The sequence below is a fragment of the Camellia sinensis genome, chromosome 12 (genome assembly GCF_055761805.1).
Source record: "Camellia sinensis isolate YWXY chromosome 12, ASM5576180v1, whole genome shotgun sequence".
In the NCBI taxonomy this organism is placed as follows: Eukaryota; Viridiplantae; Streptophyta; class Magnoliopsida; order Ericales; family Theaceae; genus Camellia; species Camellia sinensis.
The window spans coordinates 31,038,252-31,055,982 of NC_138972.1; the positions used below are offsets into that span (position 1 = coordinate 31,038,252).

The following is a 17,731-nucleotide window of genomic DNA, read 5'->3' on the forward strand; positions in this document are numbered from 1 at the left end:
CTTGTTAGGCGAGAATCCCCCCCGATCTCTTTCCTTTTCCCTCCATTTCCCCCTCTCCTCCTTTTTCCTTATCCCATCGTTTCTTTCCTTTTCCCTTCATTTCTTTTTCTTTGGTTTGACAGAGGGTTCTCCCTCGCCCCCTCCTCCGCCCTCTCTTTCTTCCTTGTTGGATTCTTTGCAGGGTAATTTCGAATTTGCAATGGTGGTCTCGAATTTTGCAAAAGTTTTGAAAATGTTAGAGAAGGTCAAGTTTAGTTTATTCAGAGGACCTGTTTGGTTATCCAGAACCTTTGTTTCAGATTATTGTCCGAATTATTCTTCACGTGATCTGAATGGATATGAGGTAATACAGCCTATTGCTCTATTGCTATTACACTTTGCCTTCTCTCTTTATTATTTGTTTATTTATTTATTAGGTATTACACTCACTTTGAGTGTGTTTGATTTGTGCTTGAAGATAAATTTTCAAAAAAAAAAAAAAGGTTGAGAGAGAGAGAGAGTTTAGTAATTTTTTTAGTTTGTTTGATTGTATATTTTAGAAATTGTCTTTGACTTTTGGAATTTAGGATAATTTAATATTTTGTTATAGTTGAGTAGATGTGTGTAAGAGAAAAAGTGATTAAGAAAGAGAAAAAAAAATGATTAATTTATATGTAATAGAGAGAAGCAAATTTAGTATTTTTTTGAGAAAATTTGTAATTAAACATGTTTTTTGAAAATTTCTTCTCGAAACATGTTTCAAAATACAAACTAAACACACCCTGTATCTTGAGATATAAACCAAACAAGTTCTGTGTTTCTAGGGTTCGTTTGGGATGTGTGCTAGTTTTTTTGATATTTTAGCTAGGGACTAAAATGTCTCGTTTGAGATAGACTTTTTGATTTTTTTAATTTTTGTAAGAGAAAAAAATAAAATGATTATGATTTCGATGTGATATTTTGTCTTATTAGGTTAAAAACCTATTTTGTCTATTTGTGGCTATTTTAACCAAAAAGCCTCCGTTTAGCTTATGCCAAACGAGGGCTGAGAGTTAAACCAAATAAGACCCAAATGTCTCACATAAATGTGGGGTCTACACTTTTGTGACCTTTATAAACTCCACATCTATGTGACATTTTATTATTCATGTGATAGAAAATTTAAAACCTATAACATTTTTTTCCCAACACCTTATTTGAAAATTGGATCTTATAATTGTTTGCTAGTTAAAAGTTAATGGTTAGAAGGGAAATTTTTTTAAAAAATTATGTCTGTTTTTGTCTCTCAATATTCTACTATTTAAAGATAAATTATTTAAATTATTTTTATCTCATGAATTTTAAACAAAAATTATATTAAATATTTTGATACAATTTTTTCTTCATACAGGTAGAGATGGCAGTCAATTGGGAATTTTCAAGTTTTATGCACCAAAAAAAAAAAAAAAAAAAAGTTTTATGCACAAATTTTAAAAGTCGTTTGTGAACTTAATTATTTTAGGTCCCTTTTGGTAGAGATTAAAAACCGGTTTTTTAGTTTTGAATTTTTTTGAATCACATTATTTTTTTATTTTTTTACATATTTAAAAAAACAGGTAAAAAAAAATAAAAAAAACTAATTATTTTATGAGATGAAAAAAAGTTATGAAAGAAAAAATAATTGATTTTTACATATTTAAAAAAAAAAGGTCAAAATAATAAAAAATAAAAAACCAATTATTTTATGAGATGTAACAATGTTGAGCTATATACCTAATACTAGTGGTTGGGCACGTGTGTTGCACGTGACACGTTTTTTTTTTTATTTATTTTTTTTTTTATCAATTGTTATTATTATAATTATACGTGCTTCATATGTGTAACGCCCTCAAAAATATACAAATAAACCCAACATTCATGACATCCATAGATATAAGAGAAAAAAGCATATTTTCAGAGTATTCATTACAAAAGTATTACATATTGACATCAAAAGTAAATGCTCTATAGGCTTACAACCTTTCAAGTCAACACTTGGGTACAACAAAAGAAGAGTTCTAACTCTTTATACAAAATAAGCCCTTGGCTTGATTTATATGTAATACAAAAAAGAAATCAACAAAAGAGTCTTTCAGCCTCTAAGCCTCCCAAGCTATATCCTTGGAGGTGGCATACCATCTGTACCTGAAAATGATGTCCCATATAGGGTGAGCCAATGCCCAGTAGATATATACTAAACCAAGTATGAGAAATAACTAAAACATTAGCATTTGATAAATGATTAACACTTGTAACTCAACTTACAACACATTCCAGTTCCATGACAAATATGTCCATATTTCATTCCGCTTTCCTTTACTTATCCAATTTTCAATTCATAAACATGGCTCATTATCTAGCCAAATAGTTAAATGAGACTACAACTCATATCAAAACACTTCCAATATCCACAATTCAAATGAGACTACAACTCATATCAAAACACTTCCAATACTTCAATCATCTACGTTATGCAAACGTAATTAGAATTTCGGGACATTCAACCTGGACACTCCGGCCAACTTAGTTATTAATGGAGTCCATCCCCTATCTCCTCCTAAACAGGTTTGAGAGTACATTCCCTATCTCCTCTCAAACCATGGAGTACATCTCCTATCTCCTCCCAAACAATACACATATACTATGTGTTTAAACACTTATCATATACAATGATCAATCACTACACATATTCAATGTATTATTCTAACCGTCATATTCAATGACATATTCCAGATGATTAGTTTCAGTTTTCCTTAATCAACGTACAGTGTTTACAACAATCAAGACTATCCTCCACCGATAGCCCAAAACAGTTATTTCTATACAGATAATAAATGCATCAAACAGATATAATATCAACATTTTCATGGGTGAGTGATTAATTTATCCAACTACACCATTCAATCTTACAACTCCCCAATTTCATGGATTTCAACTCAATTACATAATTCCTCAAATTAATTATTCAACATAATTAGGGCATTTTCCCTATTTTTCAAATATCAACCCTAAGGTTCAATTTCATCAATTTAACAACAGTGATACCATTTCCCAAGGTCTCACATACACATGGAATTTAACATTTGAAAACCTCATTTTCATAACCTCAATTCAAACCCTAACTTTCCCAAATTACCAAACAACACCATCTAATCAAAAAGACTAAAATTTATGTCAAAACTCATAAGATGGAGTAGGGTATCCTTACCTGAAGAGAAGAGACTCAAAGGAGAAGATGAAGAAAACTCGAGATGCTCCAAATCCAAAGATTTTCAGATCAAAACATAGCCCACACCAAGCTCTACACTTTATACAGAGGAACTAGGGTAGGAGACCACTAGAACTAGATGAATTTGTAGAGAGAAGATGAATGTAGAGAGAGAAGCAGCCGGGGCTAGGGTTTGAGTAAAGAAGATGATGAAAAAGTGAAGTGTAACCCGCTGCTGTCAACTGATATATTCGAGGCTCGCTCGAGCGAAGGAATGGTCGCTCGAGCGACCAGACACAAAAAAACCTTGCTCGAGCGCAGAAAGCCTCGCTTGAGCCAATAATTTGAAGCTTTAGGTCTGCAAACCAGAAGCACGCTCGAGCGAAGGAAAGCTCGCTCGAGCGAAGAAATGTAACCTTCAGGTCCAAAACTAGACACAGATGCAAGCTCAAGCACAAGACTTCTCGCTCGAGCCACCAGACACACCACTCAACTCTCACTCGAGTGAAGGAACCCTGGCTCGAGCGAAGGAACTAAAACATAGAGCTCGCTCGAGCGACAAAAGCCTCGCTCGAGCAAAGATACCAAAATCTGGGCAGCAACCATTTGTTTCAAAACATACCCAACCTGTTACAAACCTGCCCAACACATCCTAAAACTCAAATACAAGGAATTAAAGGACAAAAAGAAACATATACAACAACAGACATCTACGGAACCGAGTCCGGAATACAATAACCAATGGAGGGAAAACCGGGATTGCTATAACTTCCTCCCCTTAAAGAATTTCATCCCCGAAATTAGATAAAAGTTTCAAAATTGTGATCTTTCAATTCTCAACAACATTACAATTCAATATTCAACATCCTGACCCATTACTGGTCATCCCATCTCCTTTCAAGAGGCAAGTCATGATATAATTCAATATGCGTTAACAACATGCTTTTCTTTGAAATTCAACAATTTCCAATACCATATTCCATCATTCCATAACATTCTCAATGTTGATGATATATTTGCATTTCTATAATACATTTAACATATACAATGTCAAATTAAACTTCCATTTTCAAAGTATATTCAATAATACTTCCATAACCCAAAACATATACAATGTTTTGCAACTTAAGACATATTCAATGTTCTTAAAGTCTATCAATACAACAAAATTTACAATACATGGTTAAACATTAACAAACAAGTCCGGATATTTCTCACGGACATCCAACTCACGTTCCCAAGTGGCTTCCTTAACCCCATGATGTTTCCACAAAACTTTTACCAAGGGTATCGTCTTGCCTCACAAGACTTGATGCCGCCTATCCAAGACCCACACCGGTCTCTTCTCATACAAGACATCCTCATCTACCTCTAAGTCGGTCCAACCCAATACATGTGACGGATCCGGCTCGTATTTCCGAAGCATACTAACATGAAACACGTCATGCACTCCGGACAACTGTGGCGGCAAAGCTAAACAGTATGCAACCTCGCTAATCCTCTCAAGGATCTCGAAAGGGCCAATAAACCGAGGGGACAACTTCTCACTCTTACTAAACCTCATTAAACCCCGCCTAGGTGATATTTTCAGAAAGACATGATCACCCGCCTCAAATGCTAAAGGTCTCCTTCTACGGCCGGCATTACTCTTTTGGCGACTCTGGGCTGTAACAAGCCTTCTACGGATAAGCTCAACTTTCTCCGTCATCTCCCACACCAACTCCGGGCCCAACAAAGGTGCATCACCCACCTCGGCCCAACACACTGGAGATCTACACGGTCGACCATACAAGGCCTCAAATGGGGCCATACCAATACTCGATTGGAAACTGTTGTTGTAGGCAAACTCCACCAAGGGCAAGTGCCTCTCCCACGACCCACTAAAGTCAAGGACACAGCCTCGAAGCATATCCTCAAGGATCTGAATAGTACGCTCGGACTGCCCGTTAGTCTGAGGATGATAAGCCATGCTAAAGGTCAATCTAGTGCCCAAGGCACTCTACAAACTCTGCCACAACCTAGCAGTAAAGCATGGATCTCTATCTGAGACGATCGACACTGGGACCCCGTGCAATCTCACTATGTCCTGAATATACAAGTCGGCAAGATGATCTACTGAATCTCTCACGCGCATAGGGATAAAGTGCGCCGACTTAGTCAACCGGTCTACAACCACCCAAATAACATCACTACCTCGTTGAGTCCTCGGAAGACCTACAACGAAGTCCATCGTGGCATGCTCCCACTTCCACTCGGCAATAGGCAAGGGTTGCAACAAACCCACTGGCCTCTGATGCTCGACCTTCACTTGCTGACAAGTAAGGCACTTAGATACAAAAACTGCCACATCTTTCTTCATACCTCGCCACCAAAACTGGCGACCCAAATCATGATACATCTTTGTGCCTCCCAAATGCACCGCAAGGCGTGAATGGTGAAACTCTCGGAGCACCTCCTCTCGGCAAGACTCCGGCACAAACAGACGGTCTCAGTACCTCACACTCAGGTTTGGATACGTAGTCAAACCCTTCTCAACCTTCCCATTGGGGATTTTTTCCAGAGGGATTCTACCTCAAGGTCACTCCCATGTGCCTTTTACACTCGATTCATAAGTGTAGGCTGCGCAACTACAGAAAACAAGGCTGCAGACTCAACAAATTCGCCCAAAAGCAAATCAATCTCGCCAAGTACACCCAACATTTTCCACTCCCGGATGGCTATACAAGTTACATCACTAATGGATTTTCTGCTAGGGGCATCAGCCACAACATTGGCCTTCCCCAAATGGTAATGCAACTCGAAGTCGTAATCCTTAATAAACTCCATCCACCTCATCTGCCTCAAGTTCAAGTCTTTTTGTGTAAACAGATACTTCAGACTCTTATGATCCAAGAACACCTCGAATCTCTCACTATACAGGTAGTGCCTCCAAATCTTCAAGGCAAAAATCACAGCTGCTAACTCTAGGTCATGTGTAGGGTAATTCCTCTCGTGTATTTTCAACTGCCGCGAGCCATAGGCTACCACTTTTCCCTCTTGCATTAACACACAACCCAAACCCTCTCGTGAAGCATCACAATAAACCGCATAACCCAAGCCTTTCTCCGGAATAATCAAAATAGGAGCGGTGGTGAGTCTAACCTTAAGTTCTTGGAACGACTTTTCACAAGTCATACTCCATACAAATTTGACCCATTTCCGCGTCAATCTAGTCAAAGGCGAAGCTAGTTTGGAGAAATCTTTCACAAACCGACGGTAATAACCGGCCAATCCCAGAAAACTGCGGATCTCAAAAACACTCTTAGGTTGTGCCCAATCTTGCACTGCCTCAATCTTGGATGTATCAACAGACACCCCTTCCCCAGAGACTACATGGCCTAAGAATTTTACCTCTCTTAGCCAGAACTCACACTTCCCAAACTTGGCATATAGCTTATGGGCTTTAAGCAACTCAAGCACCACTCTCAAGTGTTCCTCGTGCTCTTCCTTAGAAGATGAATAAATCAGAATGCCGTCTATGAAGGCGACCATAAAACGATCTAAGAACTCTCGAAATATCCGGTTCATCAAGTCCATAAATATTGCCGGTGCATTGGTGAGCCCAAAAGGCATCACCAGAAACTTATAATGGCCATACCGCATACGGAATGCCGTCTTCGGGATATCTTCCTCCTTGACCCTTAACTGGTGGTAACCCGATCTCAAGTCTATCTTAGAGAAACAACGGGACCCTTTCAACTGGTCAAACAAATCATCTATACGAGGCATAAGGTACTTGTTCTTAACTGTAGCCCGATTCAACTTCTGGTAGTCAATACAAAGTCTGAAAGCCCCATCTTTCTTTTTAGCACAGAGGGCCGGTGCTCTCCACGGCAAAGTACTAGGGCGAATGAAGCCCTTATCTAGCAACTCCTGGAGTTGAATCTTCAACTCACTCAATTCAGCTGGGGCAAAACGATATGGTGCCATAGAAATTGGTGCCGTGCCAAGTACTAAGTCAATAGAGAACTCGATCTCTCGATGAGGTGGTAAACTAACAAGATCCTCAGGAAAAACATCCGAATACTCACAAACCACTCTGGGTAACTCAATCTGGATCTCATCACCCTCACTACTCATACAGCTAGCGAGAAGACAACTAAGTTCATTCCGCCCTCGTGGATCATATACTGGTGGCAAAACACTACCAACCCGATCCCTCAAGAAATGAAAACAATCCCCGCTCAAGGTACATACAGTGACCCTCTGGCGGTAACAATCAATAGCAGCCTGGTATGACGATAACCAGTCCATATCCAAACTCACATCAAAACCCAACATAGCTATAACTACAAAAGAAAAAGGAAGCCGGGGGTCGGCGTACTCTATATCACAGCCCCGATAACCTTGTTTCAAAATCAACTCACCCCAACAGGTGATACAACATAAATAGGAGAAGCTAACTGTGCCAACTCCAACCCCAAAACAGATGCAAATGCAGCATATATAAAGGAATGTGATGCACCCGTAATAATCAACACATTAGCAACCGAGTTGCAAAACACAAAGGTACCTCTCACAACAGATGGAGCCGGTATAAGATCCTGCGCGGTAATAACGTACACACGCCCAGAAGGTCTCTGCTCTACCTGCTCACCTCTCGGAGCAAAAAACTATTGTACAGACTGAGACGATGAGGCTCCCTGATTGGCCCTCGAGGCTTGAACAGACTGAGCTGGCTGATAACTCTGCTTCGACCCAGAAGCACCAGATGTGCCATTCAACTGCGGGCAGAACCTCTTCAGGTGCCCCGCCTGACTACAATGGTAACAAGAGAGCGGCTGACCTCTACCTTGACTCTGGCTCTGAGGACGAGCCGAAGATGAAGCTGCTCTTTGCCCTTTTTCCCTCTGCGAGCAAGCTAGAGACTTGTGGCCCAGCTGACCACATATGTAACAAGTAAAGTCTCCCTGACTGCCTCTCCCAGAGCCTGGACTCGGCACTGGAAACGTAGATCTCGCAAAAACACCCTGGGACTGCTGAGGGTTAGAACCCCTCTACCTCCTACCATCCCCCTGGCCATCCTGACTCCTCTTAGAGCCCCTCATCCTCTCCTCCTCCTCATGTATAATAATCTCAAGATGAGTCGTAGCATCCATAAGGCGCCCATACTCCCGAGTCATGGACCCTGCAACACTAAGCTTGAGCCCAGTCCTCAACTTCCTCTCGAACTCAAGATAACGGCGTTCCTCAGATGCCACTAGCTTAGGTGCAAACTTGGATAAACTGGTAAATGCGGCCTCAAACTCGGCCACTGGTGCATTCAGCTGCTTGAGCTGACAAAACTGATCCTTTAACTTCTTCCTGACAGCGGGAGGCAAAAACTTCTCTAGGAAGGCTCCAACAAAAGCCTCCCAAGCCCCACCAATACGACCCCGAACAAACTTCCACCACTGATCCGCGTCTTCCTTCAGCTGGAAGGACGCCAAGGTCACCCGCAAACCTCCGTCTTCGAGGCCAAGCATCTCAAATGTCTTCGTCATCTGCTCAAGCCACTCATCAGCCTTAAGTGGCTCTTTAGGATCCCCCAGAAACTCATCTGGATTAGACCGGAAAAACTCTCTCTTCAGAAAAGAAGGCCCTGCCTCAGCAACATGGGCCTGGATTTAATTCTCAGCTCTGAGAATGTCCATGGATTCCCTCAATGCTCCTGCCATCTCGCGGGCTAAGGCGCCCATGGCCTGTTGACCTACTGGCTTGGCCACATTGGCCTGGCCAACACGCTCTTGCTGCGCCAGAATCTCATCCGGTATAGGCATCTTCTGCCTCCTAGGCCTACCTCGCCTACCACCACGTCCTCGTCTTGACATCCTAATAAAGGTAACGAAAACATTAGCACATTCACAAATGTGCCAAAGCTATCTCACTTCGCGTCCTAAAGCATTGGACAACAGTAGTTCATTCCACGTAAGCACATAATCACATAAGCATTTACGAATTTCATTTTCGGATAATGATAGTCCCAAGGCGTTGCTAGAGTTCCGATTAGAAACAGCATTGATCAAGTGCTTTTCCAACAGGACTCCCAGAAACCCAAGGATCCAATCAACATCTCAGAAACTAAATTCCATACCCATATAGTCACATAAGCATGTTATCACTTAAACACATAACATCATACATAAGTCTCTAACAAGTGAGACAAACCCATTGTGGTACTAACCACTTCCCACGTACCCGAAGTATTCAAACCCGGTACGCTCTGATACCAAGTTGTGACGCCTTAAAAAATATACATATAAACCCAATATTCATGACATCCATAGATATAAGAGAATAAAGTATATTTCCATTTATCAGAGTATTCATTACAAAAGAATTACATGTTGACATCAAAAGTAAATGCCCTATAGGCTTACAACTTTCCAAGTCAACACTTGGGTACAACAAAAGAAGAGTTCTATCTCTTTATACAAAATAAGCCATTGGCTTGATTTACATGTAATACAAAAAAGAAATCAACAAAAGAGTCTTTCAGCCTCTAAGACTCCAAAGCTATGTCCTTGGAAATGGCATACTATCTGTACCTGAAAATGATGTCCCATATAGGGTGAGCCAATGCCCAGTAGAGATATACTAAACCAAGTATGAGAAATAACTAAAACATTAGCATTTGATAAATGATTAACAATTGTAACTCAACTTACAACACATTCTAGTTCTATGACAAATATGTCCATGTTTCATTCCACTTTCCTTATCCAATTTTCAATTCATAAACATAGCTCATTATCTAGCCAAATAGTTAAATGAGACTACAACTCATATCAAAACACTTCCAATAACCACAATTCAAACGTGAGTATAACTCATATCAAAACACTTCCAATACTTCAATCATCTACATTATGCAAACGTAATTAGAATTTCGGGACTTTCACCCTGGACACTCCGACCAACTTAGTTATTAATAGAGTCCATCCCCTATCTCCTACCAAACAGGTTTGAGAGTACATCCCCTATCTCCTCTCAAACCATGGAGTACATCCCCTATCTCCTCCCAAACAATACACATATACTATGTGTTTAAACACTTGTCATATACAATGATCAATCACTACACATATTCGATGTATTATTCCAACCGTCATATTTAATGACATATTCCGGATGATTAGTTTCAGTTTTCCCTAATCAACATACAGTGTCTACAACAATCAAGACTATCCTCCACTAATAGCCCAAAACAGTTATTTCTAAACATATAATAAATGCATCAAACAGATATAATATCAACATTTTCATGGGTGAGTGATTAATTTATCCAACTACACCATTCAATCTTACAACTCCCAAATTTCATGGATTTCAACTCAATTACACAATTCCTCAAATTAATTATTCAACATAATTAGGGCATTTTCCCCCTTTTTCAAATATCAACCCTAAGGTTCAATTTCATCAATTTAACAACAATGATACCATTTCCCAAGGTCTCACATACACATGGAATTTAACATTTGAAAACCCCCTTTTCATAACCTCAAATCAAACCCTAATTTTTCCAAATTACCAAACAACACCATCTAATCAAAAAGACTAAAATTTATGTCAAAACTCATAAGATGGAGTAGGGTATCCCTACCTGAAGAGAAGAGACTCAAAGGAGAAGATGAAGAAAACTCGAGATGCTCCAAATCCAAAGATTTTCAGATCAAAACATAGCCCACACCAAGCTCTACACTTTATACAGAGGAACTAGGGTAGGAGACCACTAGAACTAGATGGATTTGTAGAGAGAAGATGAATGTAGAGAGAGAAGTAGCCGAGACTAGGGTTTGAGTAAAGAAGATGATGAAAAAGTGAAGTGTAACCCACTGCTGCCAACTGATATATTCGAGGCTCACTCGAGTGAAGGAATGGTCGCTTGAGCGACCAGACACAAAGAAACCTCGCTCGAGTGCAGAAAGCCTCGCTCGAGCCAACAATTTGAAGCTTCAGGTCTGTAACCCAGAAGCACGCTCGAGCGAAGGAAAGCACGCATGAGCGAAGAAACTCAAAATATAGTCCTCGCTCGCTCGAGCAAAGGAAAGCTCGCTCGAGCGAAGAAATGCAAGCTTCAGGTCCAAAACTAGACGCAGACGCAAGCTCAAGCACAAGACTTCTCACTCGAGCCACCAGACACACCACTCAACTCTCGCTCGAGCGAAGGAACCCTGGCTCGAGCGAAGGAACTAAAACACAGAGCTCGCTCGAGCGACAAAAGCCTCGCTCGAGCAAAGACACCAAAATCTAGGCAGCAACCATTTATTTCAAAATATACCCAACCTGTTACAAACCTGCCCAACACGTCCTAAAACTCAAATACAAGGAATTAAAGGACAGAAAGAAACATATACAACAACAGACATCTACGGAACCGAGTCTGGAATACAATAACCAATGGAGGGAAAACCAAGATCGCTATAATATGTGATATGTATACAAAATATGAAGACTTGCATGAGTAAATTGATCTGTATTTAAAATATAATTAAGTAAGAAATAAATATATACTCAACTGAATAATTTAAACAATAAACAATAAATATGTAGTATTACACAGTTTTTTTTTTTTATTTTTTATTTTTCAACTTCTCACTTTAATTTTTCATAATGCATACTAGTAGTACAATTGAAGGTATGAAATTAATTGTACAGTTACACAATTTTGTTTAATATTAATCTCATAATACAAATTCATTGAACCCACTATTACATATTATTTGCATACCATATTGGTGTAAGAATATATTAATATCAATATGTAATATATTTTTATACATCACGAGTTATTGGTTCTCGTTTTCTGTGTTGTGAATATCTTACTTGATGAAATTAGTCATTAGTATACAATTGCATTGTAGTGAAAAAAATAAATATAAAAAGTGCAATTATTGTTCATACTCGATTGAATAATTTAAATGAGAAATTTTGTAAACATAAATATTAATTTATAGTTAGATTGTTGAGATGACAATGTTATCTTAAACAATAAATAATAAGTAGGTCCTTTAAATATATAGTATTATAGAAATTTTTTCTATCAACTTTTCACTTCAATTTTTTCATAATCCGTACCTGTATTACAATTAAAGCTATGAAATTAATTGTACAATTATACAATTTTGTTTAATAGTTCATCTTATAATAGAAAATTTATTGAACCTACTATTGCATATTGTTTGCATACTATTAGTGTAAGAATGTATTAATATCAATATGTAATATATTTTTATACATTAAGAGTTGTTGAGTCTCGTTTTCTGTGCTATGAATATTTTGCACGATAAGAAATAAAATATTAGTCATTAATATATTTTTATTTATGTAGAAAATGTGAAATAAATTTTTTTTATAAAGAAAATGGAATAATATTATAACTTAATATTTCAATCGATATAGGAATTTCATAATTATTTTCATGATTGTAGAGTCATTTTCATGAAACTGTTAAGCTACATAATTTATTACTAACTTGTCATCCGTGCTATGCGCGGAATAAAATAATATTATTTATTAAAAATATGATAATTATATTTAATTTTTTTGTATTTTGTCTCTCTTAAATAAATTTTTTTATATATAAGTTTAAGAGTATTGTTTCATATGTTTCTTTACTACAATATATAGTATAGATAAATTAAAATTGTTGGGAGTTCAAAAGTCGTCATTTTAGATTTTTCTTTTCACAAAAATGAACACAACTTAATTATCAACATATCATCTATCATAAAATATCATAAATATAACACTTTTAGAGTTTTTAATCTCAAAACAACTCCATAATCCCAACTAAGCAATTACACAATATTCATCTATATCAATTTATTTTTTTCAAAAATAAATTCCAAAAAAAAAAAAGAAATCAAAAGGTGAGATAATATTTCAACATTATTTTTCTCAACATAAATTATATAGTCATAATATGATGTAGATACAAACCATATAATTAATTAAATTTGTTTTTGGATTTTTAACAAATATTACCAATACTAGATAATTTTTCCAAATCAATTTCACGATACTAATGTTCTTAATATTTTTACATATTTTTTCTTCCAAAAATTATTCCAACAAAATCTAAGAATAATATATATGTATACCTCCTATAATAATATATTTTCTCAAAATATCCCTAATATGAATTTAAAGTAATAATATGAAGAAAGACATTAGAAAGAGGAGCAAACCTTGAATATTTCTTATAGATTTTTATTTTTTATTTTTTATTTTTATTATAGTCAAATTTGGCTAAATCAGGTTGGGAATTTAGACATTTCTAAATTAAGAAGAGGTAATTACACCACAATAAAATAATTTATAATTATAACTATTAATTATTTATAAAATTTCTCACTAATTTATAATTATTTTTTCAATAAAAAAGTGGCTGTAATTTAAACAAACATTTTAATGGAGACTCTCACATAGATAGATTATTATAACAACATTGTTATTTAACACTAAAAATTATATTCAATTAGATTCATATTCTACATGTTTGGTTTAAGGTTTTTGGGTTATTTTTCCAAAAAATGATTTGAAAATCATGTTTTGAAAAAAGTTTCGCATAAATATGAACACAATAAATTGTATAAAGTACATCTCGCTTTCACTATTTTTTTTTACTACTTTTTTTTTTTTTTTTTTTTTTTTTCCCTATTCACACCCTTTCCCCTTCTTTTTATAAATAGTAATAAACAATAATTAGGGATGTTTGGGAATGGTTTTTGGGTTAAAATTCAAAAAAAAAATAAAAAAAAATAGGTTAAAATAGTTAATAAGAAAAAATATCACATTAAATTCATAATCATTTTACTTTTTCTCTCACAAACATCACATCCAACAATAAAAAAATTCAACTATTTTTCCAAACACAAAAAATTTAACCTACTAAAATAGCCAAAAATTAAAATAGCTTACTAAAATAACAAGTTCCCAAACACCCACTTAAGTAACAATATTATAAATTTAGATTTATAAATTTAAAATTTATTTTAAAAAATAAATTAATAATTCAAATTTATTTTATTAATGAACTTTATACTTCATCAATTTAATTTTCATCACATAAATATATTCAAAATAAATTGTATATTTATAAAGGTGAATTCATAATATTTTTTTTTTTATAATTAATGACTTATTTAACATCCTGACAAATTTAATAAGTTAATAATTTCACCAAAATCTTACGGGTCTTGTTTGGTTTGTTTTTTAGAAACAAATTTTGAAAAAAAAATTTAAAATTTTGTTTGGTTAAGTGATTTTGGAAAAAAAAAAATTTAAAATTAATTTTTTTTTCCTACACATCAATCAATCACTTTTTCTCTCTTTTCTCTTCTTCTTAATCATTTTTTTCTCTCACACGCATCTACTCAACTACAACAAAATTTCAAATCATTACTGAAGGGGCTAAATGTGAAATGGGTCAGGTCCAAGCCTTGGGCCGGCCCAACCCGACAAAGTCCGAATCCAAGTGGGTCAAATGAGTATATGGACAAACCAATTGAGCCCAACTTCATGATCAACGGTCCACCCAAGTCCTCAAGCACTTGGGCCCAACCCGCAATGGAAGGCTAGCCTAGCCGTAGTGCTGGTCTGGGCCGAGTTGCGAAACAGAATCTGTGGGCCGAATAGATAATGGGCCAGCCCATCTCCATGAATGATCTTAGAAAAGGCCGAGCCGAGGCACATTAGTACCAAACTAAAGTACATGAGTACCGAGCTGGAGAAACCTCTCAAGGAAACGCGGGAGCTGTGAGTGCAAGCATGTGCAGGTTGCTACCTCAGCTGGTCCCCCACACCTAGAATCACGGATGTTGTTGAACCAAAGGAATGTGGTTTGTTATCAGCATGCCTACAATGAGAATATGCAATCAATGACAACTACCAAGTGGTCCCCCACCTGGAGCAATGCTGAAAGGACACCTGGCAGCATCTACACTCCATGAAACCACCTTGAGAAGCAAGTAAGGAATACTACATATATTTCATAAACTTCACATTGAAGGGGATCGGACAAAAAAGAAACTAAGGGGAACTATTCTAATCTCACTGAACATACATTCCTTCCCCGATCCACTTTCATCTAGTGCGGAATCCGGTATGCACAATTGGTGCGGTGAGCGTGGATCACTTTATCTCTGAGCTCTGCATTCAGTTCCGGCAATGGGGATTGAGGGCGTTTCGCCTTCAGCACATACTCCACAGACGGAGAACACGAAGGACAAAGGTTTGGCACTCCCGACAGTTCTAGAGGAGCAAACTGGAAACAATAATCGAACCCCCGAATCCGTCGAGCATCTATTGCCCTTCGCCGGAGGTTCTTCTCATCATTTCTTTCTGGAAAAGGATTATAGAGATCGAATTATAGATTCCATGGGAATGGAGATACAGGAATTGAAAGCTCAACTTAAGAAGGTGTTGGGTGATCTGACGGAAAAGAGGACGGAAGCAGAGCCCTCTCGTTCGCAACGAAAGAGCTCGTCTAGAGAACTACCAGTGAAAAAATTTCCCAGGAATGACTCCGGGCAACGAAGCCAACCTACCCAACACAGAGTGAAGCGGCGAGTAGCCACACCCGTGGGTCACGCCGGAGGAGGGCCAAGAGGCAGAAGACGGATAGTCAACAAACTGAATACCCTCCTCAGGACCTTCGCACTTGGCTGATTGGCAATAGGCAGAACGAGCAACATCGAGATCATCTGGACCGTACTGTTCACCAGAGAGAACATTGAGCGCTGGACAGGCTCGTCTCTTCGCCATTCTCTCCTGAGATTGAGACCATGAGACCTCCAAAGAAGTTCACTTCACCAAAGTTCACTTCGTACGATGGGAAATCGAACCCTCTGACACATATCAGCCATTTTAGACAGATGATGTCCCTATGGAGCCGAGATGAGGCACTGATGTGCACAGTCTTCCCATCTAGCTTGGGAGAAACTGGACTCTGATGGTTCGATCGACTCCCCGTTGGATCGATTCATGGCCGGAAGCAGTTCTCCGAAGAGTTCCTAGCCAGGTTCGTCTCCAATACTAAGATCCCGAAAGAGCCGGATACGCTGTTCGGCCTCAGGAAGGAGCAAGAAGAAACGCTGCACAATTACACTAGGAGATACTGGGAAGAGTATAACGATCTGGAAGAAAATGTGTGCAGCGAGCAGATGGCCGTCATGTCCTTCAAACATGGTCTGTGCCCGGAAAGTAAGTTGAGACAATCACTTACCAAGTGCCCGGCCACAACTTTGAAAGACTTGTGCGCTAGGATTGAGTAGTATGCTCGTCTCGAAGACGATCAGATCCCCATCGAGGTAGTGTCAGCAGAACAAGCAACCCGGTAGAAGAAGAGAACGGATCGAGGAGAACACCGAGGGATTGCATTGAATGAGGTGGATAAGTCCAAATCCCACAAAGCCGTTGTGACTGTGTTCAAAGAGCCAATCTATCAAATCCTAGAAAAGATCAAGAGAGAACCCTTCTTTGTTTGGCCGCCGAAAATGTTGGGAGATCCAGCTCGGCGTAATCAGAAGCTCAGGTGCACCTACCACCAAGATAGGGGACACATGACTCAGAACTGCAGGGCATTGAAGCAACACTTGGAAGACCTAGTGGCAATTGGGCACCTAAGGGAATACATTGATCATGATAAGGAAGTGGCCGAGCTGGGGAACCCACTTCCAGAAGCAAATATTGAGCATCCACCCCGGCTGATAATAAATGTGATCCATGGGACAGCGGCTCAGGAATCAGAGGAGTCACTGAAGGAAGAGATCGCTAAGGCTGCGCAAATTCAGCGAATCATGTCAGTGGAGCCGGCATCGAAAAAGGTGCATACCGTACCTAAATCCCCCCTGTGCACTATTTCATTTACTAGCAAAGATTTAGAAGACATACAACACCCACATACTGATGCATTGATTATAATTGTTGGGATTGGGAAACGATTTGATGTGAAACGAGTCCTAGTAGATCATGGCAGTGCAGCGGACATACTGTATTATGATTTGTTTAGAAAGCTCGGCTTCTTTGAGCAGCATCTCACCCCAGCGGCAGCCCCGTTGGTCGGTTTCAATTCACAGCCAGAATGGCCGCTCGGCAGAATAGTATTGCCAGTCGTAGTGGGGACAAAAACCCACCAGATAGAGTTCTTGGTTATTAATACACCATTCCCTTATAACGCCATACTTGGCCGCCCGTGGATTCATCGAATGGAAGCAGTCCCTTCAACCTATCACTAGCTCATCCGTTTCCCAACGGAACACGGAGTAGAGTAGATCTCAGGGGATCAAGTTGCGTCCAAACATTGCTTCATGGCAACATTAAAGGCAAAGTAGCTCTGCAATCGGGTATAGACGGTAGAAGTGGCCGGACAGCCAGTCTTGGAAGATGTGGGGGGAACTCCAGAGGAAAAGATGGTAGAGGATTTGGAGAAAGTCTTGATAGAAGAAGACGACCCGGAAAAGTACTTCCTTATCGGTACCTCGCTAGGCGCTGATGAGAAAC

The 17,731-nt window shown here is 38.4% G+C and overlaps 1 protein-coding gene across 1 annotated transcript; it reads left to right on the forward strand.

Annotated features, from left to right (window-relative positions):
- Positions 1 to 16,725: 16,725 nt before the first annotated feature.
- On the forward strand, positions 16,726 to 17,466 carry LOC114278999 (uncharacterized). The gene has a single exon (XM_028221147.2). The coding sequence runs from the start codon at positions 16,726 to 16,728 to the stop codon at positions 17,464 to 17,466; it is 741 nt and encodes a 246-aa protein (XP_028076948.2).
- Positions 17,467 to 17,731: the final 265 nt, after the last annotated feature.

Bases quoted from the DNA above. Each gene is read 5' to 3' on its own strand.
- LOC114278999 (XM_028221147.2), top strand. From the start codon at position 16,726: ATGTTGGGAGATCCAGCTCGGCGTAATCAGAAGCTCAGGTGCACCTAC.